General features: G+C 42.7%; 1 protein-coding gene across 1 annotated transcript in view; it reads right to left on the reverse strand.

The window, feature by feature from the left end:
• Positions 1-27523, reverse strand: part of UCKL1 (uridine-cytidine kinase 1 like 1) — a 192076-nt gene that overhangs the window by 135858 nt on the left and 28695 nt on the right. The window contains exon 6 of the mRNA XM_029611033.1: positions 3808-3997. Within this exon, the coding sequence (XP_029466893.1) occupies positions 3808-3997 (190 nt within the window). The remainder of the gene's footprint in view (positions 1-3807; positions 3998-27523) is intronic.

Consider the following 27523-nt stretch of genomic DNA (forward strand, 5'->3'; position numbering starts at 1 on the left):
CACTGTATGCAAACCAGGAGAATTTACTGATATCCTCTGGCAAATCACAAGTATCATGACTTATTTGTGCAATTCCAAGTCGTGTTAAAGATTATAATACGCCATCACTGGGCAATTTTGCGACATGATGCTCTATTTGAAGAATTACCAGTTTTTGCCATAAAAAAAAGAATCGTCATTGTGGGATTATTTAACTTCCTCTTGTCTTCCACCACAAGATGTTAACACACCATTGATAAGTGGACAGGTCTGTTGTAGGTCCTGTTCAGTTTGCCCTAATGTACTGGAAATAACACAGTTTTATGTACAAGCGCAACAACGGGTGTATAGACTCCAGGATAAATATGACTGCCAATCTGCTCAAGTTGTCTATGCAGTGATGTGTCTATGTAAATGTATATACATTGGTCAAACAAAAAGAAAGTAAGAACAAGAATTCTGGAACACATGAGTTGTATCCGTATAGAAAAAGAAGGGGCTCCGTTGGTAAATCACTGGAAGTTAAAACAACACACAACTGATGATTTGAAATTTCCAAGATCCTAACCCACAAAGAATAGAGACTCATTTTTGAATGGCAGACAACAGAACCGGTAGGGTTAAACCAAGATACTGAATTTTTCTTTAAAAATGACTTTATGAGACGATGTATGTTTTGTGGAGATTTTGGTCTGAATCTATTCTATAATTACTGCGTTTCCACATTCAATCATGGTGGGTTGTGTATGGGTTATTGAGATATGCTTAGCTGACTTTAATTGATGGTAAACCCTTTAATGGATTATATATTTGCGTTACATAGAAAACACCCTTTCCGGTTTGTTGTTATAACCGAGCTGAGTGGCTGGACCACATGCACAGCATTTTTAGAAGTCTCTGATGGAGTGGATCCATTAAAAGCAAGATCATATTGAGTTTTATATTATGAAGTTTGATTTGTGTTCGAGTCCTGCTGTCGCTCCTTGTGACCTTGGGCAAGTCACTTTACCCTCCATTGCCTCAGGTACAAACTTAGATTGTGAGCCCTCTGGGGATAGAGAAATACCTCCAGTACCTGAATGTAAACCGATGTGGTATCTCAGATCGAATGTCAGTATATAAAAAAAATTAATTAATAAATATAAAGTTCCTCACCGGCAGTTTATCTCGCGGGGGCGGCGATGGGCAAGATTTAAATGATAGATGGCGCTGAAGTGCTTGGAGATCAGCAATATTAACGGCTCTCGTATGTATGGTGTAAGTTGTGGATTCTTAGTACACTATGAAGATTCAATGCATTTGTGTAGCTTTTTGGGAAAATAGAATAAGTAACAGTTGGCAATTTTGGTTTTCAATAATAGAATCCTTAAGAGTATCAGGTGTTCTCGGAGCGTTCCTGGGAAGGTGGATCGCTTTAAGTGATACAAAATCTTTGGTTCTAAAGTTGCGAAGAGGATAACATTTTGCCCTTTCACTGTAAGGTAATAATATCTATCCTATCGATGTTGTAATGGAGCAGTATAAGAATATACATTCACAGAACAGAACTTGTTGGTTTGTTACAGTGCTGATCGTCAAGTTGTACCCGTGGAAAGCTGAGAAGGGCAGGTATATATATGTACATACTGTTTTAGTAATCATTTTTTTCTAGGAACAAGTTTTGGAGTCACAGAGAATTGAGTCAAGTTTAATACAAATATATATTGCTTTAGTTATTATTTTATTCCTTTCCCCCCTTTTTTTTTACATCCAGTAATACTGTCAGTTAAGGAATATTCGGATCTGAACACATTGTGGATTGTTTCTAGTATAATGGGTTATTTTAACTAATGTAAACAGCCCAAACTACTGAAGCTGTATTTACAGGTGAATATGGTTTCTGAAAGTCGTGCACTTATCCCCCTGATGAAGACGGCAATTGGTGGTTGAAACTAGGGTCCTAGTCGGGTTTTGCATTCGTTTATTTTTAGTGGGGGGGGGGGGGGGGGAGCTTGTAAGTTTTTAGTTAGAGTTCAATATGTTTCTATGTATGCAATAACTGTTTACATATAAAGTTCAAGGATTGTGTAATGGCATCATTTTCACTAGTGGAAACCAGGTTATAAGCCAGTGTCAGTGAAACTTTCTCTGTCTCCATCTGCTGGCAGGGAGGCAAAACCCAGGAGTCTGGACTGATCTGGGTATGAACAGGAAGTGAAAATGTATGTCTTTATAGCTACCGGTAAATACTGACTGGGTGAAGGGTGTGGGTAAACTGGGGGGGTCAGGATGAGGAACCAGGAGGATATCGATGACCAAGAGATGGACTGGGCAAACTGGTGGCTGAAGTGAAGTAAAACTGATCATTTCCTTCATGCACACTTGTTTTAAAATTCACAGTCTGGCGCGTGTAAAAGCTGACAAATGTTAAGGAACATATGCATGTGATATCTACATGCAGAAATGTTTAAATTCAGGAGCACAAATACACGTGTAAGAGATGTGTTCCACTTATAAGTTTTGACTTAGCTGGATAAGTCTTCAGACGCTAGTAATTTGGCTCTTTTACTTATCTGACAAAGCAGCGCTTTTCTTTTACTTAACTGGCTACCTTAATTAGCCAGATAAATCTTAAACAGTGCTACTAAGCTGGATAAAAGTCAAAACTTAGCTGGCTGTGCTGAAAATACACGCCATAGATCTTTTAGATATGTGATCATGTTGTAGGGTAGATTTACACATTTTACATCACATGAACACGCGTATAAGGGCATGCTTGCGCAGGTTTTAAAGTTATCCTCTCTATGTCCAGCAGTGAAACCACAATAATACCTTCTACTGCTCACTTAGGAATATTTACATATTGGGGCAGATTTTTAAAAAGTACGCGCACCCAGCACAAACAAGAGTACACCAGATTTTAATAGATACATGCGTAGCCGCGCATATCTTTTAAAATCCAGGGTTGGCGCGCACAAGGCTGCACAAAATCGGCAGCCTGTGTGCGCCAAGCCACGCAGCCTGCCTCCGTTCCCTCCGAGGCCGCTCCGAAATCGGAGCGGCCTCGGAGGGAACTTTCTTTCCGGCGCCCCCCACCTTACCTTTCCTTCCCCTAACTAACCCACCCCCCGGCCCTAACTAATTCCCCCCTCTATCTTTATTTCAAAAGTTACGCCTGCCCGAGGGCGCCATGTTCCAGTCCAGGGGCTGGTCCGGAGGCCGCAGCCACGCCCCCCGGAACACCCCCCCCAATGACTCGCCGGCCGCAACACGCCCCCCCCGACACGCCCCCCCTAGGAAAGCCCTGGGACTTACGCGTGTCCCGAGGCTGGTGTGCGCCGCCGAGCCTATGCAACATAGGCTCGGCACGCGCAGGGGGTGAAGGGGCAGCTTTTCAGGGGTTACGCGCGTACCCCTTTGAAAATCTGCCCCATTGCTTATTGACAGTAAAAAAATGGCAAATTTTTTACTGTTTTCTTTTCACTGCAATAATTAGTCAGAAACAGATTCAGGAAATTCTATTAAGCTGATAAGACCTCTCTCATACATATAAAAGTGTCAAACAGATCTCCACTACCATGAAATAAACCTTTTGTCATTCTTTTTATTAAACCAACTACTTGAACAAACATGTACTTATATTGCTTGTTGCACTGAGCAGAGTTATTAACATTCAGCAAAGACCTCCTTGTTTATGACATCATCAAAATAACCTCTCGTCACCAGTTGATGATGTCATGGACAGTGGAACCCAGCCTGAGGTTTAGAAATACTTTTCACTGCTCGTGTTAAGTGAGAGAGAGCAACTCAACAGATATATGCACACACTTGGAGGGTCTCACTCCTTACCTCTGGGGACGACGATATCAGCCAGTCGCATGGTGGGCTGTATGTACTGGTCAAAGGCTGGCTTTACAAACTTGTTGTACTGCTTAATGACTCCCTCAATATCCCTGCCGCGTTCACTGATATCCCTGCGCAGGCGTCTTACCAAGCGGATGTCGGAGTCTGTATCCACAAATACCTTCATATCCAACAGCTAAAAGAGAGACACAGATTTAGCAGGAGCACCACACATCCCTTCTGTCCTCGGGGATTTCATGGACTAATCTCTAGATTCAGTCTGCAACATGTACCAGACCTCACCTGCACCCCTGAGCACACACTCAGAAATGAATGTTTCCCGACACTCCCTTCCCTTCCCCTCCCCAATACCCTGCCTTCTCATCAACCTCCCCCAGTATTGCACAGGTTTAAGCCTCAGCCAAAAGACCGAGAAGGGCCCGTCCACAGCTGAAAGCCTGAACCTTACATTTCATCTTGGCCGCTTTGCTATTTCTCTCAGCACACTCTCACTCACTGTATGAGTTTTATGATCTGTCTGTCTGTTTATGAGCAGTCTCTCTCTCTCCTTAGAATGTAATTGCTTCTGTATAAGGACCTATGTGGTACAGTTATAGTATCTCCCACTCTCTGCAGTCCTCAGCATTCAATCACTAGGCCCAGTCACAAAGAGGTATGAACGTGGAGGAGTAGCCTGGTTGTTGAAGCAGTAGCCAGAGCTCATTTCCAGTCCTTGTGAGAACCAGGGAAGCCATGGTTCAAATCTCACTGATCTTGAGCAAGTCACTTCAGCCTCAATTGTCTCACATACGAACTTAAGGGTGTATGCACTAAAGCCCGCATTTTAAAAGCCTTGCGTGTGTAAATTTCGGGAGTTACGCATGTGGCCGGCCGTGCGCATTAAGTGCCGGGCCTAAAGAAAGGGGGGGACCGGGGGAGGGAGCAGGCTGGGACCCCACCGTTAGACGCTGTCCCGGGGAAGTGCCCGCTGGCAGCCGGCCGGCACGTGGCGCAGTAAGTATTAAAATAAAACAATAAGGGATAGCTAGAGTAGATTTAGGGGTCTGGGAGGAGAGGGGAAAAGGTAGGAAGGAAGAGTTAGGGTTAGGGAACTGGTTTAGGCCTGTCTGCATCGCCGCACATATTATTCTAAAATTCCCCCCACTGCGCGTGGAGCAGATCACCTGCCCACACGGACATTAACATCCGGCACGCATGTGTGCGTAGGACCCATATTTTATAACATGCACGCGCCGACACGCATGTTATAAAATAGCTGCGTCCATGTGCGCACGCCGGGAACAATGCGCACATGTTTTAAAATCTACCCTTAAGCTGCAGGATTTTACCACCATAAAAATCCTGTGGGATTCACAAAGCTGCAAAAATCAGTACCGCAGCTTAGTAAATCTCACGGTAGTAAAATACCATGGCAAAATGTCCTGTGCGATGGTGGTCCCATAGCGAGGGCAGCCATCTTTTAAAGAGTTTGAGTGCTCCACATACTGACAACCTTTCTCACCGCATGAGTAAAAACCACTGGGAGTCTTAGACCCTCTTGTCCCACCGTCCCCCTGCCTCCCCTTGAGATTGAAACAGTAAAAAAAAAAGTTTAAGTCGTTAGCCCAGGCCCTACCCCCATTTCCAAAGCCCACCCCCTCAGTACTTACCTTCAAGGTGCCGGTGGTCAGTGGAGCTTGGAAACTCTGGGCCCAGCATGGTGTCAGTCATCCACATGCACACGTCTGCCCATATCATCAGGGGAGGACGTTTCCAACTCAAAGGGGATGGGCCTGGCTTCTTCAACTTTAGCTGCGCCCCAAGGGATTTTACTCTCTCAGAGGAGGGGGCGAGGGAGAGGGGGTCTTTTTAAAAAAAGACCCTGGGAGCATGGGGATGTGCCTCAGTATCTCCATGCTCCCAGGGAAAGTTAGTTACCCCGCAAGAGGCACAGCTACTGTGCAATGAAATGATGCAGCTTGCAAAGTTCATGGCAAGTCATGGCATTTTATTACCGTATTGATGAGCTGATTTAGATGCAAAACCAGCTCATTTTAATACCCACATTGCACCGGGCTTGTTGGGGGGTGGGGGAGAAGATGCCCAGTAGCTCAAATACTGCACATTATGTTAAAATTAGCTTTTCTTACCTGTAATTTTCCCAGCAGACCAGTCCAGATGCACGAGTTTTTCTCCCCTACCAGTACATGGAGATAGAGAATGAAAGCTTTGCTGGAAACAGCCTTAGAAACTGTGCCACCTGCAGCCTTTCAATATGCCCTTCCCAAAGAAACCCTTCCCCACGAAACCACCACAACCTCCCGAGAGATCTCCTCAAACAACGATAGTACTCTGAACAATATACTGAAGAAATAATACCCTGATGAGCAGAACCACAGGTGGGTCCTCTGGACTGGTCTGGTAGGAATTCAGGAAATAAAATTAGCAGATAAGAACATTTTACCTTCCTTATTATCTTTACCAGACCAGTCCAGATCCACGGGATGTACACAAGTCACTGCTAGATTTGGAACATAAGAACATAAGAAATTGCCATGCTGGGTCAGACCAAGGGTCCATCAAGCCCAGCATCCTGTTTCCAACAGAGGCCAAACCAGGCCACAAGAACCTGGCAATTACCCAAACACCTAGAAGATCCCATGCTACTGATGCAATTAATAGCAGTGACTATTCCCTAAGTAAACTTGATTAATAGCAGTTAATGGACTTCTCTTCCAAGAACTTATCCAAACCTTTTTTGAACCCAGCTACACTAACTGCACTAACCACATCCTCTGGCAACAAATTCCAGAGATTTATTGTGCGTTGAGTGAAAAAGAATTTTCTCCGATTAGTCTTAAATGTGCTACTTGCTAACTTCATGGAATGCCCCCTAGTCCTTCTATTATTCGAAAGTGTAAATAACCGAGTCACATCTACTCGTTCAAGACCTCTCATGATCTTAAAGACCTCTATGATATCCCCCCTCAGCCGTCTCTTCTCCAAGCTGAACAGCCCTAACCTCTTCAGCCTTTCCTCATAGGGGAGCTGTTCCTTTCCCCTTTATCATTTTGGTTGCCCTTCTCTGTACCTTCTCCATCACAATTATATCTTTTTTGAGATACGGCGACCAGAATTGTACACAGTATTCAAGGTGTGGTCTCACCATGGAGCGATATAGAGGCATTATGACATTTTCCGTTTTATTAACCATTCCCTTCCTAATAATTCCTAACATTTTATTTGCTTTTTTGACTGCTGCAGCACACTGAGCTGACGATTTCAATGTATTATCTACTATGACGCCTAGATCTCTTTCTTGGGTGGTAGCTCCTAATATGGAACCTAACATCGTGTAACTACAGCTAGGGTTATTTTTCCCTATATGCAACACCTTGCACTTGTCCACATTAAATTTCATCTGCCATTTGGATGCCCAATCTTCCAGTCTTGCAAGGTCCTCCTGTAATGTATCACAGTCTGCTTGTGATTTAACTACTCTGAATAATTTTGTATCATCTGCAAATTTGATAACGTCACTCATCGTATTCCTTTCCAGATCATTGATATATATATTGAAAAGCACCGGTCCAAGTACAGATCCCTGAGGCACTCCACTGTTTACCCTTTTCCACTGAGAAAATTGACCATTTAGTCCTACTCTCTGTTTCCTGTCTTTTAACCAGTTTGTAATCCACGAAAGGACATCGCCTCCTATCCCATGACTTTTTAGTTTTCGTAGAAGCCTCTCATGAGGGACTTTGTCAAACGCCTTCTGAAAATCCAAATACACTACATCTACCGGTTCACCTTTATCCACATGTTTATTAACCCCTTCAAAAAAATGAAGCAGGTTTGTTAGGCAAGACTTCCCTTGGGTAAATCCATGTTGACTGTGTCCCATTAAATCATGTCTTTCTATATGCTCTACAATTTTGATCTTGAGGATAGTTTCCACTATTTTTCCCGGCACTGAAGTTAGGCTCACTGGTCTATAGTTACCCGGATCACCCCTGGAGCCTTTTTTAAATATTGGGGTTACATTGGCCACCCTCCAGTCTTCAGGTACAATGGATGATTTTAATGATAGGTTACAAATTTTAACTAATAGGTCAGAAATTTCATTTTTGAGTTCCTTTAGTACCCTGGGATGCATACCATCCGGTTCAGGTGACTTGCTACTCTTTAGTTTGTCAATCTGGCCTACTACATCTTCCAGGTTGACAGTGATTTCGTTCAGTTCGTCTGACTCATCACCCCTGAAAACCAACTCCGGAACTGGTATCTCCCCAACATCCTCACTAGTAAACACGGAAGCAAAGAATTCATTTAGTCTTTCTGCAATGGCCTTACCTTCCCTAAGAGCCCCTTTAACCCCTCGGTCATCTAATGGTCCAACCGACTCCCTCACAGGTTTCTTGCTTTGGATATATTTAAAAAAGTTTTTATTATGAGTTTTTGCCTCTATGGCCAACTTCATTTCAAATTCTCTCTTCGCTTGTTTTATCAATGTTTTACACTTAACTTGACAATGCTTATGTTTTATCCTATTTTCTTCAGATGGATCTTTCTTCCAATTTTTGAAGGATGATTTTTTGGCTAAATAGCCTCTTTCACCTCACCTTTTAACCATGACGGTAATCGTTTTGCCTTCCTTCCACCTTTCTTAATGCGTGGAATACATATGGACTGCGCCTCTAGGATTGTATTTTTAAACAATGTCCAAGCCTGTTGAACACTTTTAACCTTTGCAGCTGCACCTTTCAGTTTTTTTCTGACTATTTTCCTCATTTTATCAAAGTTTCCCTTTTGAAAGTTTAGTGTTAGAGCTGCAGATTTACTTATTGTCCCCCTACCAGTTATTAGTTTAAATTTGATCATGTTATGATCACTGTTGCCAAGTGGCCCCACCACCGTTACCTCTCTCACCAAATCCTGTGTTCCACTAAGAATTAAATCTAAAATAGCTCCCTCTCTTGTTGGTTCCTGAACCAATTGCTCCATGAAACAATCATTTATTACATCCAGGAACTTTATATCTCTAGCAAGTCCTGATGTTACATTTACCCAGTCAATATTGGGGTAATTGAAATCTCCCATTATTATTGCACTGCCAAATTGGTTTGCTTCCCTGATTTCTCTTAGCATTTCATCATCTGTCTGACCATTTTGTCCAGGTGGACGGTAGTATACTCCTATCACTATACTCTTACCCAACACACATGGGATCCTGAAAGTCTTGCTCTCAAAATGTTAGCCCCAAAGTAAGCAACGCCCTTACCCACACGTCCAGACGATAACGCCTGGAAAAAAAAATGCAAAGAGGACCATGTAGCCACCCTATAAATCTCTTCTGGCTACACAAAATGATACCCTGCCTATGTTGCTGCCTGGACCCTAGTGGAGTGAGCTCTAAGACTCTCCAACACCTGCAAGCCTTTGCAAATGTACACAGATGCTGTGGCTTCTTTAATCCATCTCGTGAGCATGGCTTTTGAAGCCATTTGATATTTATGTCCACTAAGTAGCATAAACAAATGATTCGACAAGCGGAAAAAGTCACTTTCAAATACCGTAGTGGCATTCTATGAACATGAAGCACTTGTGACCCTGTTAAGCGCCAGGCCATTCTTTATGATGCTTATGTCCAGGGATACAAGAACACTTACATTTTTGTAGAAAGCATAATTTTTTATTGATCAATGGAAGTATTCTTGGGAGATGCTGATGCCATTTTCTCTGACAAACTGACGACCAGCATCTCGTCGTGTATATGAACTGATCCTTCTTTTATAGGTAAAATACAATATAGTACTAGGTCAGAAATTCTGAAATTGCGTGACTACCTAGAGACTCATTTACATAGATTGTCATGTCAACAGCATGATAAGACCACCCCTAGCTACCCTGTGTATTTCTCCAAGGTGGGGTCCATTTACCATCACTCTTTAGATAGTCCTTTGTTCTGTTAGAATCTTGCTGGTCAGGGCAATTAACACATCTGTGGCTGTGTTTATAGAAACCCTTAAGAGTGCCTCCATTCTGACAGTATAGCCTGACCCTATAATTAGGTATCATAAGTGGCGCCAGCTTCAAATGCTATCCAGGTGACCCTGGAATTTCTGCAAGTCAGGCTCAATAAGAGTTCATATAGCCAAGAAAAGCTAAGAAAGCAGAGGATTCTGAGTTAGTTGCCCTTCTCCATGTTGGTTTTCAGGCTCAGGCACACTCATCAACCCACTCCCAGAAGCAGACCAAATGAAGACCAGCAGTTCCATGACGGCTCCAAATGCATGGAGCTCGGAAATATGCCTTGCCAAACAACTCGCTACAAGAAACACCACCTTCAGTGTTAGATCTTTCAGCAACTCTCTGCTGAGAGGCCCAAATGAAGCTGCTCCCAACAGTTTGAAAGCCAAATTGGGATTCCAAGAGGGAGGCAGCCCCCTAACTGGAAGAAAAAACGAGCCACATCTGGATGAGACACCAAGGAACAACCCAGAATCTTAGCTCAACAGCAAGACAAATTCACCACATGCCCTTTGAGAGAATTCAGGGTCAGACCCCTTTGCAGCCCCTTCTGCAAAAAGGAAAGGATAAAATTGACACTTGCAATGGAATTAACCCTGCTTCCTTACACAAACTTCAAAGACCTTTCAGACCATGACACAGGCTACGGAAGTTGAACTTTTCAGAGCTTGAAGTAATGTAGCAATTAGCTCTTCCAAGTAACCCTTACTCTTCTCAAAAACCAGGTGCGAACCTGCTGCTCGCAAATCTCAGTCCCTGATGCAACAACTCCCGCACATGATCGAACCTCAAGGGCCCCTGCACCCTAAGCCACACCAGATCTGTAAACTATGGTCTCCTGGGCCACTATGAGGCTACGAAGATCACCAACTTTTAGTGCCTCTGAATCCTTCATATCTTCCAGGCTACTAATGACCAAGGTGGGAAACACAAAGCAGAATCCCCTAAGGCTACTCATGAGACAGAGCATCTAGCCCTGCCATCTCTGGCTCCCTTTTCCTGCAGAAAAACTGCAGACACTTGGCATTCTGAGCAGTCACCATCAAGTCCTTCTGAGGACCCCCACCCCCTCTCCAATCTGGTTCAAATCAAGGAGAATAACACCTTTGACAACTCCCACTCTCTGGGATCCTGAATATTTGCCACTCTAGCAACGTGTACTGGTGAGATGGTTAAAAGACGACTCTCTGAACACTGGAACAATGGCTTGACCTCCATGGAAACCGCTGCATTCTTGTCAGTCTATGTTTTAACCAACACTGCACTGTACAAACACACTCTTGCTGCTTTCTACCGCACCAACAGCAGAAACTCCATGAAGGCTCTCCTGATCGCCTGTCTCTATATGAGTGATGGGCAGAAAAACTGCATCGCATTTGTGATTTGCAAATTTTGATTGAAACTGATACACCTCCTCAAGGAGCTCCTGCTCAACTGGATCAAGAAGATTATGGATTTGGAAATTGGCCTTTAAATGTTTTACTTCCCTCGATATACTGATGTGTAACCTTGGATACTTCTCAGTGGTAGATTCCGCCTTGCTTTTTTATTTACGCTACTGCAGTAGATTCATCTCGTGGACAACTCTCCACCTGGCTTACTGTGAAATCTCTGTAAGGAATGAGTCAGAGGAGAGGCGGCTAGGAGAGGAGATTTTTCTATTTTAGGGGCTCAGTTGGGTAATTTGACTCCAAATAGGTTTACAGAGAAGGAAGCAGTTTCAGCTTTTTGGGTTTGTTTTCTAAACGAGCTTTTTCAGCTCTGATGCTTTAATCTAAACCATTCTTTGATCAAGAATGCTATAGTGGATGTTTTGGAATTAATACAGATAAATAGTCCTATGCTATGCACAGAGTTTCTTCCCTGATATGACTGACTATTGTCACCCTATAACGAGGTCATAGCATGATATAGGAGTTGTTAATTGGCATATTGTGTCCTTTGTTAAGAACATTCTGGTATCTTTTCCTGGTGGATTTAACTTGAATTTATTTTATTTTTTTTAATTACTGTTATAGAAAAACAAGTACAATTTAATGCATCCTTCCAAAAATGGCACGTGTCTTAACACTGCTGAAACCTGATTTGGAGGTTTATTGAAATGATAAACTCCTTCCTAATCCACTCTCTTGCAGGCTAAACCATTTGTGGTTTTTTAAACCCAGGTAATTTGCATTCTCCTATATTAATATTTTACCTGGAATTGGTTCTGCCCAGTCAGACACAGCAGGTAATCCAGAATTCTAAAGACCGATAGCTCTCCTGTCACTGAAACCTTGAGCAGATAACCTTTCATTTACACTGGGTGACCATTTAAAACCAGTGACCTAAGAAATTATTTCCAAATAGAAGCTGCCTTGGCAGAAGATGTGCAGGGATGAGAAGAGGACTGCAGTCAACATACAGTGGGAGTTTAATACAGGTCCCAGTACCTCTGTAATAAGGACAGATTTGCATCAGTGGCACTGCTAGCCTCATTCAGGAAGCAGATTCACCCTCCGTGATCTTACAGAGTACTGGCTTCCAAAGAGGAAGAGAATTTCTATTTCTAAATTCTCATTTTTTATTTTAATGTGCACTATTTTTCATAGGTCAAGCTTGGTGCTACTCCTCAGCACCAATAGGTCTATACTGTGCCTTTGGAGCCAATATAGCTACTACACCGTGCTTTTGATGCCGCTGATTATGCACTAGACTGTGATACAGTGCCGCCTTCAGTGCCATCACTGTGTCGTGCTTCATGCTTGTCTGTACCGAGCTCTGCAGTGCTAATTAAATGCGGCATGAATCAGCTCCTATATCCTGTGCCATAATTTGATTTTAATGGACTTGTGCCAAGTGCTGGCAGACATCTCTTTGCACTATCACTTCTACTTCTTACTGATTGTGCCGGGGTTTGTGCTTCTTACAGCTGTACACCTCTTTTGCTGATGGTACTTCAGTATCACATACCCTGTGTGCATATAGTGCCCTTTTTTAAAATTTATAATCCAACTTTAGTTATCTGCAGATCAAGCTGGGAGCAAATACACTGCTTTGGTTACAGATTTTACAGAATAAAGCCACTTTACTTTTTATACATGAACTCTCTGAGACAATACTTTTCTTTTTTTATTAAATTGTAATACTTAGATTAAATTTTTAAAAAGTTTAAAACTAAAGTATTTCACGGCAACATAATGAAGACAAACCCCCAACTGTTTCCGAAGCGGATAAAAACAGATCACAGTTAGGGTTCTCTTCTCATTTATATTAGGGAAGAATTATCCTGTGACAATAATGCTGCCATCACTTCTCTTTGCATCAGGGGGAATACAGAAAACTTCTCTCTCTCAAGATAAATTTCCCTTTCCTACCAGAGAATCAAAATGGTTCTCCCCAAATTCCACCTTCATGCCTACAACAGAAAGATTTTTTTAAGCTTCTTTTGAGATTTTAAAACCCTTAGGAGGTTTACATAGATACAATACTGAAGCTCCTGAGGAATCAGTATTGCTTTACAAGCAGTATATTACATTCAATACATAATAAAGAGGCCCTAGACTCACTTTTTTTTTGACATTTAACTTTTATTGAATCTTTATACAAGCAAAGCATTTACAGTCCTGATCCAAACCATTCTTACAGAGGTGCATGTTTTTCGATTTTTCCACCCATTCCACTGCAGTCTATCCATATCTTTGCCCTCCCCAGAATGCCAGGAAATCACAGTGGCCAGGTAATAACCAACAGTTGGCTTTTCAAGAATATAAAGAGGATAAGAAAGGCACATATAATGCTTAACATCCTTGCGTAGCCCATTAACATATGGATCCAAATATTTTGAAGAGATGAAACAGATTCTCTGTGCACTGCAATCACTTTCCTAGAATCTCTTGAATACATCCTCCATGTTTTATTCACCATGATTTCATGCAATGCAGGCTGTTCTGTTGCTGCTGCAGGGATCACAACAGCAATAATGATCTAACATAAGAAGAACTTAAAACGGTCTCTTAAGATAGATACATAGAAATGACGGCAGAAAAAGACCAATCGGCCCATCCATTCTGCCCAGCAAGTTCCCACACTTATTTTCCCAGACTTATCTGTTTCACCAACCACCAAGTTCAGGGCCCGTGTTGGTAACCGTTTTATTCACGTTTCCTGCCACCCCCTGCCATTGATGCAGAGAATAATGTTGGAGTTGCATCAATGGCGAGCATAAGGCTTAATGGTTAAGGGTAGTAACCGCCGCATCAAGCAAGTTACCCCGATGCTTGTTTACCCAGACTGCACAGATCAATGCCTTGTTGGATGTTGTCTGAATGTAAATCCTCTTTTCCCACATTAGATGGGGATATGAAGGAATGCTTCTGATAGATCCAGGGAGGTCAGAAATTCCCCCGACTGCATAACCATTATCACTGAGTGTAAAGTTTCCATGCAGAAATGTTTCACCCACAGATGACACCTTTGAAATCCAGGATGGGACAGAAAAGGCCCTCCTTTGGCATAATGAAATAAATGGAATATCTCCCCATATTTTTCTGAGACGTGGGCACTGGGATCACAGTTCTCAGACTGAGGAGCCTTGTCAACGTATTCTCCACTGCCTGCTTCTTCTGCAAGGGAGTGGCAGGGAGACTCCATAAACACGTCCCGAGGAACACTGCGGAATTCATCTCATATCCTTCTTATATCACTTCCAGGACCCACTGATCCAATGTGATTTTGACCCACCTCTGATAAAAAAGAGAGAGAGACGTCCCCCTATATCCTGTTTCCGGGCGTGGGTCGGCAAATTTTTATTGGGAGGCTCAGGAGGTTCCACTACCCGAGCTTGCGCCCCTTCTGGGTTGTCTGGAGTAAAAGGACTGAGACCTACCAAAAGGTCGAGTCCTCTGAAAGGTCACGCCTCTATAGGGCTGAAAATGCCTGGATCCTCTAGCATGACCCCTCATGGTAAAGGAGTGCTGTGTTCGCTTCTTATCCTCCGGCAAATAAGGGACCAGATATTTGCCCCACTTACTGGCCAGTTTCTCCAATTCGTTCTCAAATAAAAGCAAGCTGTTAAACGGCAATTTGGTGAGGTTAGCCCTGGAGGTCACATTGGCCAACCAATTTCTCAACCATAACTGGCACCTGGCCACTACTATCAAAGCCTCCCCTCTCGTTGAAGTGCACACCAAATCACAGCCCATATTGGCCAAGGCAGCAGCAGCTGGTTCCACAACTGCCCTGGAATTTACCACAGAGTCATCAACCTCTTGGGAGAGAAGCAAACAAGAGTGAGCCACCAAGGAACAAGAAGCAACCTGCAAGGTCATTTCCACTGCTTCAAATGCCTGCTTGAGGATAGTCTCAATTTTTCTATCATGAGCATCCTTCAAGGCCACTCCTCTTTCCACGGGAATAGTGGTCTGCTTGGAAACTGCACACACAAGCGCATCTACCTTTGGAAAACGTAAGCGCTCTCTTACCACTGGATCCAGAGGTACAGGCCTTTAAAATTAGCCTCTGAGGCCCCCCACTCAAGATCAATCAATTCTTGAATGGATTCCAACACTGGTGAAAAAAACAAGAGGTTCTACGCAAGGAAAGCAAAATGGGATTCTTATTTGGTGCAGATATGAGATCCATCCCAGGGATCCTGAGCATTTCCAAGGTCTGGGAGATCAAAGCTGGCAGTTCATCTCTATGAAAGAACCATAGCATAATTCTATATGGTTCCAGACCTGGAGGGATTTCACCATTCTCCAGAGAATCAGAATTGGCATCATCACCCATGCCATTTGGGTCTCTATCAGGAGGACCTACTGCCGTTCTAGGAGTACTCTGACACTTAAGAGAAGGTCCAGGCAAGATTCCTACCTGCTCTTCCACTCTAGGAGCAGTGGATCGAGTTGAGGATTGCGCCTGAAGAAAGGATTGCAAGCCCTGGAAAAGTTCCACCTAGGAAAATGTAGAAGTATCCAAACCAGAAGGTACCTGGGACGTACTCACAGAGCTACCATCCCCTGCTGAGAAACCAGTTAGAGGAGGTCCAAAGTCAGGTGCACCACCTAATACCCAATACCCAGGCATTTCGAGAATGAGCGCCACTCAAAGGACAACAAAGCCTGACTAGGCATCCAGAAATTGGACGTACAGCTAGATGCACATGCCAAAGCAACAATCCTTTAAAGGGCAGCCTAAGAAGTGCACGAAACCCCGTTGAGCTCTACCTCGTGGCACGCAACTAGGAAGCCTCAGAGCAGGGCCTAGCCAACCGAGGCTGCTCAACCCGCCAGGCTGCCCACGTCCCTCAACCTCACATGAAGCAGGACGAATGTCGGAACGGCGCGCCGAGCACAGAGATCAGGAGGAAGGAAGCCCTAACAGAACCCCCCTTCACTCTCTCTGTTTTTTTGGGGTTTTTTTTAATCCCTACTGGAGCTCAGCCTTACCTGGCTGAGTACAGAGACCTATACGACTAAACTCCTTCCTCTTACATCCTGTATTAAAAGACTACTGATGGGGGGAGGGGTAGAGTTAAGATGGCAGCCTGAGGGAAGCCTTACCCGGAGAGACGCGCTACAGGGCGAGGACAAGAGGGACTGTCAGCTGGTGAGCGATTTGACCCGCCTCCCAACCCTCTACATCACTTTCATCAGATGGGCTGTGCTTATTTAAGGATCTGCACAGCTGAGAGGAGCTGGAAGCCTTACCCAGAGAGACGTACTGCAGGGCGAGGATGAGAGGGACTGTCAGCTGGTGAACGATTTGACCCGCCTCCCAACCCTCTACATCACTTTCATCAGACGGGCTGTGCTTATTTAAAGATCTGCGCAGCCATCAGCGCGCAGCCAAAGCCACGTGCCAAAGGGGCGCACCCCTGGGGAAAAATTTTTGCTGAAAGCTTCTAGAGAGATTGTACAAGATTTATCCTTCTCATCTGGCGTGAGTGCGAGTCCCGTCCAAGACCAGATATCCGATAAAGACCATAGCAAAGAGGAGGTAAGTGTTTTAAATACCCCTACCGCTAAAGAACTGCCAATTTCAACAGAAGGTGACACCAGATTGAGTCACTACCACCTGTTGATGAAAGGGAAGGAGAAGCTGAAATAGCCAACCCTGAGAATATCTCCCTGGCAGATATATGGAAGGCTGTTATGAAAATGGAAAAGAGATTATCTCAATCCAGTCTACTGTGTTTTCTGCTGAGATTAAAGGAAAGGTGGACGACCACAGGAAAAGAATAGAGCAGTTGGAATCTGTAAATAAGGCATTAAGTACCCAGATTACTACCCTGCAAGCTAGTGGGACTGCTTTCATAAAAGACTCTTTGATAATATATAGAAATGTTGGAAAATAATATGCGTAGTAAAAATTTAAGATTCTTAAATTTTCCATATACTAGATTGCTTTCAGCACAAGAATTGTTTAAAAAGTATGTTAAAGAGATACTGGGTATAAATAATGATTTGTTTATATCAAACATCTACTATATATCTAGTTATAAAAGAGTTGTGAAGGCAATTGAGGGTGGAATGGATGAAATAATAGATAACAGTCCCAATTTGACAACTTTTCTAGAAGCTTCTGGGGATGATATTGCAACGAGAGCCACCTTGGTAGTGGTCTTTGGGTTAGAAATAGAAAAGAACTTTGTTTTACAGAAATATTTTAAAAATAAAAATGTCTTATTCTGTGGTAAAACAGTCCAGGTTTTCCCGGATATCTCTAGATCTACCCAGGTGAAGAGGAAGCAATTTCTGGCATTGAGAGGAAGCGTGTTGGCCTTAGGGGCCACATTCTTCCTTAAATTCCCATGTAAGTGTCTCATTATCTATCAAAAAAACAAGTTTGTTTTTCTTCAACCTGATTACTTGGAAGTATTTCTTACAGATAAAGGGGGATGAGGGGTTCATATCTAGCCTATAAAACGGATAAATTAATCTGGTCATTTAAGTAAAATTGTCTCCATTGGTCTATTTGTTTTGACATTTTACCTTGTTTGTTTTCTTGATATGGCTTTCCATTTAAAGTGGACTAAATAGTTGGAATTACTATGTCTAATGTTTTCTTGTTAGTTTTTCTTTATATTTGACATGTAATCCAAGATTTCTTTATTTCTTTCATTGTAAATGTTATAGAAATTTAATAAATTATAAATAAATTTTAAAAAAAATGGCGGCATGTGGGTAGCATAGCTCGAACTGCCCCGTTTCACCTGTTCTTTTTTCCTTGGATATCATCATGCCTTCTAAGCGAAAAGGTAGAGTTCGGGTATTTCCCTCTGCTGCCCTTCCTCTCCCGGGACAACGTTCTATCATCGAGTTTGCTGCTGACTTTCCTGCATCTGGGGACATAATCCCTTTTGGCAGGTCTGCGAGAGGAGCGTTAGTCTCGTCTGGGGAAGTATTTTTGAATCCCCTTGATCTAAGACCGCCTCCAGCACAGTGCCTTTCCTCCCCCAATTCGGCATTCGCGTCCCTGGGTGATGACCTCATCGAAGCTGTGTCAGAGGGCGCCGCTGTGGAGGGAGCAGTTGCAATTCAGGCTTCAACATCAGGGGTTGTGAGTTCCATGGACTATCTTGTAACTTCTCAGTTTGTGGTTTCTGCAGGTGGTGAGTCTACTTTTTCTTCTATTACGATGACTCAGTGTCCTTCTGTTCCACCTCCACACCTGGAAAGTCCATAGTTTGTAGTTCCTCTCCCCAAGACTGTCATGGTGACTTTAGACTCCATTTGGGAGTTGGTAGCAAAGCTGGGCTCGGAATTTCATGAGTGTTCCTCCAAAGTTTCCCTAATTTCCTCAAAACTCAACACTTTGACCCAGGATCATAACTTTCAATTAATGGCTCATTCTAACAGGATTCAAACTTTGGAAGAGGGTATGAAATCTGTCCAGAATGTTCAAGCTACAATAATCCAGGAATATTCCATTTTAACTAGGAAAGTAGAACCTATTGAAAATCGTTTAAGGCATTTGAACTTTTGATTACTGAACTTTACTAGGGTTAATCGGAGAACAGCCTAAAGTTACATTACAGAAGTATTTGATGGAAATACTACATATTTCTCCAGAGAATATTCCTTCATTTAATAAAATTTATTTTCTTCTGTTCCAATGTTCCAGAATTAATGAGGCACAACCTACACTTGATTTGGGAAATTTAACTGATTTCCTGGAATCCTCTGCTACTGATATTACTGAAGGCGACTTTGCTGGTTTTGTTTGTTTATGAACAAGATTTAGGTTTGGTAATGCGTAGTTATTTTATTTATTTATTTATTTTGAATTCTTATATACCGACATTCCTGTAAAGTGTACAGATCATACCGGTTTACAGTGTAACAGAACTGTCGCGGGGGGCGATTACATGGACCATATAACATTACATGGAACATAAAACAGTAGAACATCGGAACACATTGAACGTAGTACATTAGAGCATCGAAACATTTTCTGAACATGGGGGTTAATTTTCTAGGGCAATTCGTACAAATTTTCCCTGACTTGGCTAAAACTTCTAAGGAGTGACTTTATATCAAGAAAAGGAAAATTGGGTCTTACCTGCTAATTTTGTTCCTGAAGTACCACGGATCAGTCCAGACAATTGGGTTTATGCATCCTTACCAGCAGATGGAGGCAGAGAATAAAAGCTTTGAGGCACTGCTACATAATCGAGAGTGCACCTGTAGTCCCTCAGTATTAACCTGTACCCAAGTCAAGATGTCTATCTTAACAAACCCCAATAAACCTAGGAGGAACAGATGCTTAAAGGTTGGAGCCTCCTGAAAAAAACTAGGCTCTCTTAACCTGACCAAACGCACATCTGAAACTATGTACACTTCTCATTACTCTGAATATATTCCATATCAGCTAAGCAATATCCAGAGGCGAAAAAGTCTTTTGAAAAATGGGGAACCAATTTTCCTTTCCTGTTCGTACCTCGGATCAGTCCAGACAAGCGGGATGTACCCAAGCCTCTCTATTCTGGGCAGGAACTTGAAAGACCCGCGCACAACACTCTTTCCCCAAAAGACATCTCCTCCGGCGCCTGCACACCCAAGCAGTAATGTTTAGGTAAAAGTGTGAGGCGAAGACCACGCTGTTGCATGACAAATCTCTTCCGGAGAAAACAGTTGACACTCTGCCCATGAGGTTGCCTGCACCCTAATGGAATGTGCTCTCAACACCTCCAGCACAGATAGGCCCTTACAGATGTAAGCCAAATAGGCCTTGTGAAGAAGCAGGACATTCGACATCCTGTATCAGATGTTAACATGGATGCTCCAGCTGATCAGGTCCAGTGTGGATCCTGTTCAGTTTGTGTTAATGTTCTTGAAATGTCCCAATTTTTTGTAGAATCTTGACAACGTATATATAGGCTACTTGGAAGGTATGACTGCAATCATCTCAAGTGGTCTATGCAATACTGTGCCCCTGTAATCATATATATATTGGACAAACTAAAAGAAAGATCTGAACAAGAATTTTAGAACATATGAGCTGTATTCGCACAGGAAAAGAGGATGCCCCTTTAGTGAACCACTGGTGCCTAAAACATCACATGGTAGAAAAACTAAAATGAAAGTTCGGCAAGGGGACAATATTTCTAAGATTCTAACATGCAAAAAACAAAGATTTATTTTTGAATGGCAAACGTGAATCTGTAGGTCTAAATCAGGATGTCGAATGGAGTATTTTCCTGTGAGGTTGCTTTAAACTTTAAATCCTAGGTGTCATGATGGCATTGATGTGTTGGGAATATCTCCTTCTCTGAAATAGCTCATATAAATTGATGTGCGTAACTATTGTTTAAATATCCTACAGGTGGCAATAACTTATGTGTCTGTTTGGCGAGATACTATAACTAAATATTTGGTAAATATGTTGGTTGAATAAGATTTTAGTTAAACTTGTAAGATGTATGTTTTGTTATTTATAGGCCTCGGGCAGGTTGTCTCAAATGAAATGAGACTTATTTGTCAATCTGACAAAGAGGAAGGAGGTATAGTCGTATAGGTTGACTTTATTATATGCGTGATAGTGTCAGGAGTTGAAGGATGATTGACAACCTATTCCTGCCAATATCGAATTGTGGAATGTAGCAGGGTGGTACCCCAAACAAAACTCTTTGTATATAAATACATAGACCGATGCGTGGCATTTTGAGCAGTTGGAAGTAATGCTGACCATTATGGAAGCAAGTATTTAAGCAACATGCTTTCAAGCCTAAAATAATTGAAAGTAGTGGTGTTTGACCAATATTGAATGTTTAATATTATTGGCAGATTTGAACGAAGACATTATTGGTGTGATAAATTCTAGAGTAAAGCAAGTGAAGCTAATTTAAAGACAGGGTACGTATATATATATGATTGAAGTCCCTCTTTTAGAATCTGTTTATGGCGGTTATCCTCTATTACAAGCGAGGAATTTTAATTATGATTTTTTTGGTATAGAAACTCCAAAAGAGTCATTCACAATACAGTTTCATGAGGAAGTGTTCCCAGTAAGGAGCAGCAGCAATATTAATCCCTAAGGAGTGTAAGAGTAGTGGTAAGCATGCGCTTGAGTTAGCATACTTGAAATTCGTTGTTAATGAAACTGCTTACTAATGAAGTAGACAATTTTTTTTGCTAATTATTGAGCAATTGTCTTTTACAGATAGCTTATATCTTGGCTATATATGATAGCGATTTACACAGATGTCCTATATGAAGTCTGACTCTTCGTGTAGCGTGGAAGTATGTAATTGAACAGGATATTGGTAGGTAAGGAAATTGGTTCTTACCTGCTAATTTTTGTTCTTGTAGTACCACAGATCAGTCCAGACTCCTGGGTTTATGCATCCCTGCCAGCAGATTGAGACAGAGAAAATTTCACTGACACTGCTTTATAAACTTTAGTGCCACCTGCAGTTCCTCAGTATTGTTCTGTACCTAACCAATAAAAAAAACAGTTGTAAAATCCAATTTAAAAATTTTTGATCAAAACCATTCCAACAAAATTGTTTTCCATAAGAAAAAAGAACAGCTGAGCGGAAGACTCTCCACCTCCTCAGGTGGGTTCTGGACTGATCTATGGTACTACAGGAACGAAAATTAGCAGGTAAGAACCAATTTTCCTTTCCTTGCACGTACCCGGATCAGTCCAGACTCCTGGGATGTATCAAAGTTCCCTACTTAGGGTGGGACCTGGAGAATCCCACTCTTAGAACGCTCTCACCAAAGAAGGAGAACCTGCATTTCCCACATCTAAACGATAGTGTTTTGCAAAGGTATGCAGGGATTTCCAAGTCGCTGCCCTACAAATCTTGAGGAGACACAAGTTGTGTCTCAGCCCTGGAGGCTGCCTGCGAATGCACAGAATGAGAACGCATGCCCTCCGGAATTGCACAACCGCGAGTAATGTAAGTGGAACCAATCGCCTCTTTCAACCAATGTGCAATAAGTAGCCTTAGAAGCTTTGAAACTCCTCTTTGCGCCACTCCACAAAACAAAGAGGTGGTCGGACCTAGAGATAGAACAATAAAGCCTGCCACACATCTAACAGCTTGAGCTCCTTCACATGTGCAGCGGATGCATCTACAGTTGGAATGGCTGGAAGTTCCACTGTCTGGTTCACATGAAACGCCGAAACCACTTTCGGCAAAAAGGAAGGCACTATCCTCAACGAAACCCCGAATTCGAAATCTGAAGGAATAGGTCCCGACAGGACAGAGCTTGCAACTCTGAAATCCTCCTAGCTGAACATATGGCTACTAGAAAAACTACTTTGAGAGTCAAGTCCTTCCAGTGTCGCTGTCCAGAGAGGCTCAAAGGGAGCTGCACACAAACCTTGTAGGACCACATTAAGATCATCCCTTGCAAACTGCCACTATTACTGAATTCAGGGTCTCCATCGAGAAGCATGGAACCTTGAGCGCTGCAATTACCTTTTTCAAATCGAGTATCGGCCGGAAAGTCCCCTCTTTCTTTGGTTCCACAAAATAAATGGAATACCTTCCCTTGCGAATTTCTGCACAAGGAACTGGAATCACTGCCCCCAGGGGTTGGAGGCAATCCAGGGTCTCCTGAACCGCTGCTTGCTTGTCCACTGAACCGCATAGGGAAATGATATATAGCTCATAAATGGGCCGAGCAAATTGTAAAGCATAGCCATCTCTTACCACACTGAGAACCCACTGGTTCTGTGTAACTTTGGTCCACTTGTCGTAAAACTGAGTCAAGCAGCCTCCTATAATAGGAACGACGGAGTGGACCAGCCTCGCCTCATTGTGAGGACTTACCTCTGGCTGTAGATCCCCCAACGGCTCCTCGGAACGGACTGACCCCAGGACTGTCCCCGAGGAGAGAACTGTCTCTGAAAACCGGGCACCATCCTTGAGGGCCTAGTTCTCCTATCGGACCGAAAACGAGAACGCACCTGAAAAGAAGTTTGGCTTTAGGCTTATCCTTGGGTAACCTGAGGGCCTTATTATCTTCAAGCGACTGCATCAACTGCTTGAGGTCCTCCCCAAATAAAAGGCGACCTTTGAAAGGTAGCGAGTCTAACTGCGCCTTGGAAGAAATGTCCGCCGCCCAGTTATGCAACCAGAATAATCTTCTAGCTGAAACCACAGACGCCATAACTCTAGAGGAGGAATGCACCAAATCATATAGAGTGTCTGCAACATAAGCCACAGCTGGTTCAATCCTTTCAGCCCTGTCTATCTCCTCTCCCGACTTCGGCAGGCTTTCCTGCATTTGTTGCACCCAGCGGAGACACACATGCTGCATGAAACTAGTACAAATAGTCGCTCGAAAGCCTAGGGCCGAGACCTCAAAAATCCTCTTGAGATGGATCTCCAATTTGCGATCCTGAATGTCTTTCAACACGGTGGAACCTACCACCAGGATAATTGTTCTTTTAGTGATCATGGAAACAGCAGCATCAACCTTAGGGAAAGCAAAATGTTGTATCGCCTGCTCTGGCACAGTATAAAGTTTTGACATGGCCCTCCCCACTTTGAGACCGGAATCAGGGAGATTCCACTCTGCCTCCACCAATTTCTTTGCTGATTTGTGATATGAGAAAGCGGTCGGAGGACTGCGCATCCCATCCAAAACTGCATCGGCCCCTTCCAAATCCGGTGGGATACCTGATGGGAGGGAGACTTCAAATGAAGCAAGCCCTGCATGAATTTGACAACAAAAGGCTGTACATGTACCTAGGACCTTATAAGCCAGAGGCAATAAAGCCTCAAGTTCCTCTTTCCTAAAAAGGCTTACCACTTTCATATCTGATCGTCCCCGGATCTATCTGGTCGACGGAATATCCTGAGAAGGGGTCTCCCTGGAGTCCACAGGAGCTTCTACTGACTCATCTGACTCTCCTTTTCCAGAACCTGAACCTGGAGAAGGACCGACCTATCCTGGAACTATGGAGCCTGGGGACCCCCGTGCGTTTATCCGCAGGGACCGCAAAACCTTAGCTCTGCAATCTGCTTGCTGATCTGCTATGGAAGCATCATGCAGCAGCAGAATAAAATCAGTGGAGAATGGACTCAGATTCAGCCCCTCCCTGCAAGGGGCTGGGAACCGGCAGCCTAGGGTTCTCTTCCTCCTCCCCGGTCCCCCCCGATCGAGTCCCGAAGTGGAGCAGGCCACAGACAAGTGTGGGGGAGGCTCCCCTCCTCCCTCAGCACAGGAACTGCCGACGGAGAATTTAAAATGGCTGCCATTCCCATGCCGAACGGAGGAGGATCAGAAACCCAGCCAGAGCTGTGCTGAGGGATCGATGCAACTGCGGGCAGGCCCCTCCGACAAGCCTTTCCCACAGCCTGACCACCCTGCCGATTCAGCCATGCATGTGTTGGAGCTGCAGGCGCGGTATGCCGAAGAGCGGGCCATCTAAGAAGGGAGAGCGGCTGCTCAAAGTAAGAAGAGAGCAAGAAAAAAAACGACCTTTTGCCCGGAAAACAGCCCCCTCCCCAACCATTCTGAAAGTGAGGAGAAAGCCGCTCGCACAGCAAGCCGGGCAACTGCCTTCAGTTCCCTTTTTGCTGTTTTTTGGGGTTTTTTTAAATATAACTTTATTGTTGAGGCACAAGTCAGAAAATAAAAGACTACGAGAGCCTGCAGCTGCCAGAGCGGCCTCATGAAGGGAGGGATCTGGACCACCAGATCTACATCCCACAGGCACACAGGTCGCGCACACAAAAAGATCACAGACCCTTGGCTCGCCTGCCTCGACCCAGCAGGATTCCAAAAAACCCCCGGGAGGAAGGCTCAAAAACAGAAACTGCCCAGCCTGCAGAACTGCAGGTTTTGCATCATCTACCATCTGCTGGAGACAGAGAAATACTGAAGAACTGCAGGTATTTCTAGGGATTAGGAAGCAGTGTCAGTGAAACTTTCTCTGTCTCCATCTGCTGGCAGGGATGCAAAATCCCAGGAGTCTGGATTGATCTGGGTACATTCAGGGAATAAGTTTGACTTTTTGAAGTCACAATATGAATCTTTGAATTCTACATAATATTTTATATTTCTTGATTGACAGATTCTTAATACAAAGTGGAAAACTGGCAACTAAGGAACATTCGGATTTGAATGGACAATAGATTGAATAGTACATAGTATATATTTTTTTGGATAAGTAGTTTTTTTAAGGGTTGGGTTCATCCCCTGAGGAAGACGGCACATCATTGTCGAAAACTAGGGTCCTAGTTGGGATGTAGGTTTTTAATATAGGATGTGTTTGCTGTATGTGATAATGTTTTGTAAAACCTTTTGAAATAAAAATATAAATGTTTTATGTATTGTTGTCAATAATATAAATACCACTAGAGGACATATACTGAACAAATATCTTTAAATCATGTTTTATTAATTATATTTATACAAAAAATCCTTTATAAATATATAAACCTCACCTAATACATAGAAACACCTATCTCCCGGCCTCTTAACCTATAAAAAATTTTTTTTCCCACTCATGCCTTACCCTACATTCATACTATGCATTCATACCCATACATCCCCTCATATTAAAAAACACCCACATCCTACCCAACATATATTGCATTCAATATGTGCTTATAATAACAGCTGATAATATATTCACTCAATCCTATTTATATCATATAGTGCAAAAGCCTCACAATGTTATATATGCAACTATAATATACCATACATGACAAAAGTTATTTCACAAAGATGTATCCTGCATCTACAAAAGTATATCTTATATCCAACGACGATCTCGTTTCGCCTGTGATTGCGGGCTTCCTCAGGGATTCTCTGTATCTTCAAACGAAAATTCTTTGTCACATAGGTATATACCACCTAATTATGATGCCCCATGCTCTTCAGAGATAAAATTCTCCGTAATTTGATTATACCACTTCATAACATAGCCGCATATAGATAGGGTCCTGGTTCCAACCTGCTTTACTATACCCCGACGTGTTAACGCTCTCCACCAACAATGTTTCCAACGTAATGCTCATTCATCAGTCACAGTCACAGAGTCCTACAAACCCTGGACCTTAATAGACTTTTCATTGCAATTATGTTGCAATGATAGACAGACGGCGTGTCCGTGTTTGTTGTACTCCGGTGTAAGATATGGATGAGGACGGCATTTAACACAATATTTGAATGGTGTGGAAAGTCTATTAAGGTCCAGGGTTTGTAGGACTCTGTGACTGATGAATGAGCATTACGTTGGAAACATTGTTGGTGGAGAGCGTTAACACGTCGGGGTATAGTAAAGCAGGTTGGAACCAGGACCCTATCTATATGCGGCTATGTTATGAAGTGGTATAATCAAATTACGGAGAATTTTATCTCTGAAGAGCATGGGGCATCATAATTAGGTGGTATATACCTATGTGACAAAGAATTTTCGTTTGAAGATACAGAGAATCCCTGAGGAAGCCCGCAATCACAGGCGAAACGAGATCGTCGTTGGATATAAGATATACTTTTGTAGATGCAGGATACATCTTTGTGAAATAACTTTTGTCATGTATGGTATATTATAGTTGCATATATAACATTGTGAGGCTTTTGCACTATATGATATAAATAGGATTGAGTGAATATATTATCAGCTGTTATTATAAGCACATATTGAATGCAATATATGTTGGGTAGGATGTGGGTGTTTTTTAATATGAGGGGATGTATGGGTATGAATGCATAGTATGAATGTAGGGTAAGGCATGAGTGGGAAAAAAATTTTTTTATAGGTTAAGAGGCCGGGAGATAGGTGTTTCTATGTATTAGGTGAGGTTTATATATTTATAAAGGATTTTTTGTATAAATATAATTAATAAAACATGATTTAAAGATATTTGTTCAGTATATGTCCTCTAGTGATATTTATATTATTGATTACAGATAGAGGAACTGCATGATTATTGCTTACCTGTTTATGTATTGTTGTGGCATCTCCTAGTATTTACTGTTACTTCAAAGTGAATTACATTCAGATACTGTGGGTATTTCCCTATCCCCAGCGGGTGCACAATCTAAGGAGTTTATTTACTAAAGGTTCTCTTACATTTTCTGTCTATGGGGAAAAATGCTGAGTAAATAGGGCCCACGTTTGTATCTGAGGCAGTAGAGGGAAAAGTAACTTGCCCAAGGTCACAAGGAGCAGCTTTTCATTAAAAAATGCTTCTTGGCCATTATTCTTACCTTTGAAATATCTTAAGGTCTCTTATCAT

Source organism: Rhinatrema bivittatum, chromosome 8, assembly GCF_901001135.1.
Source record: "Rhinatrema bivittatum chromosome 8, aRhiBiv1.1, whole genome shotgun sequence".
In the NCBI taxonomy this organism is placed as follows: Eukaryota; Metazoa; Chordata; class Amphibia; order Gymnophiona; family Rhinatrematidae; genus Rhinatrema; species Rhinatrema bivittatum.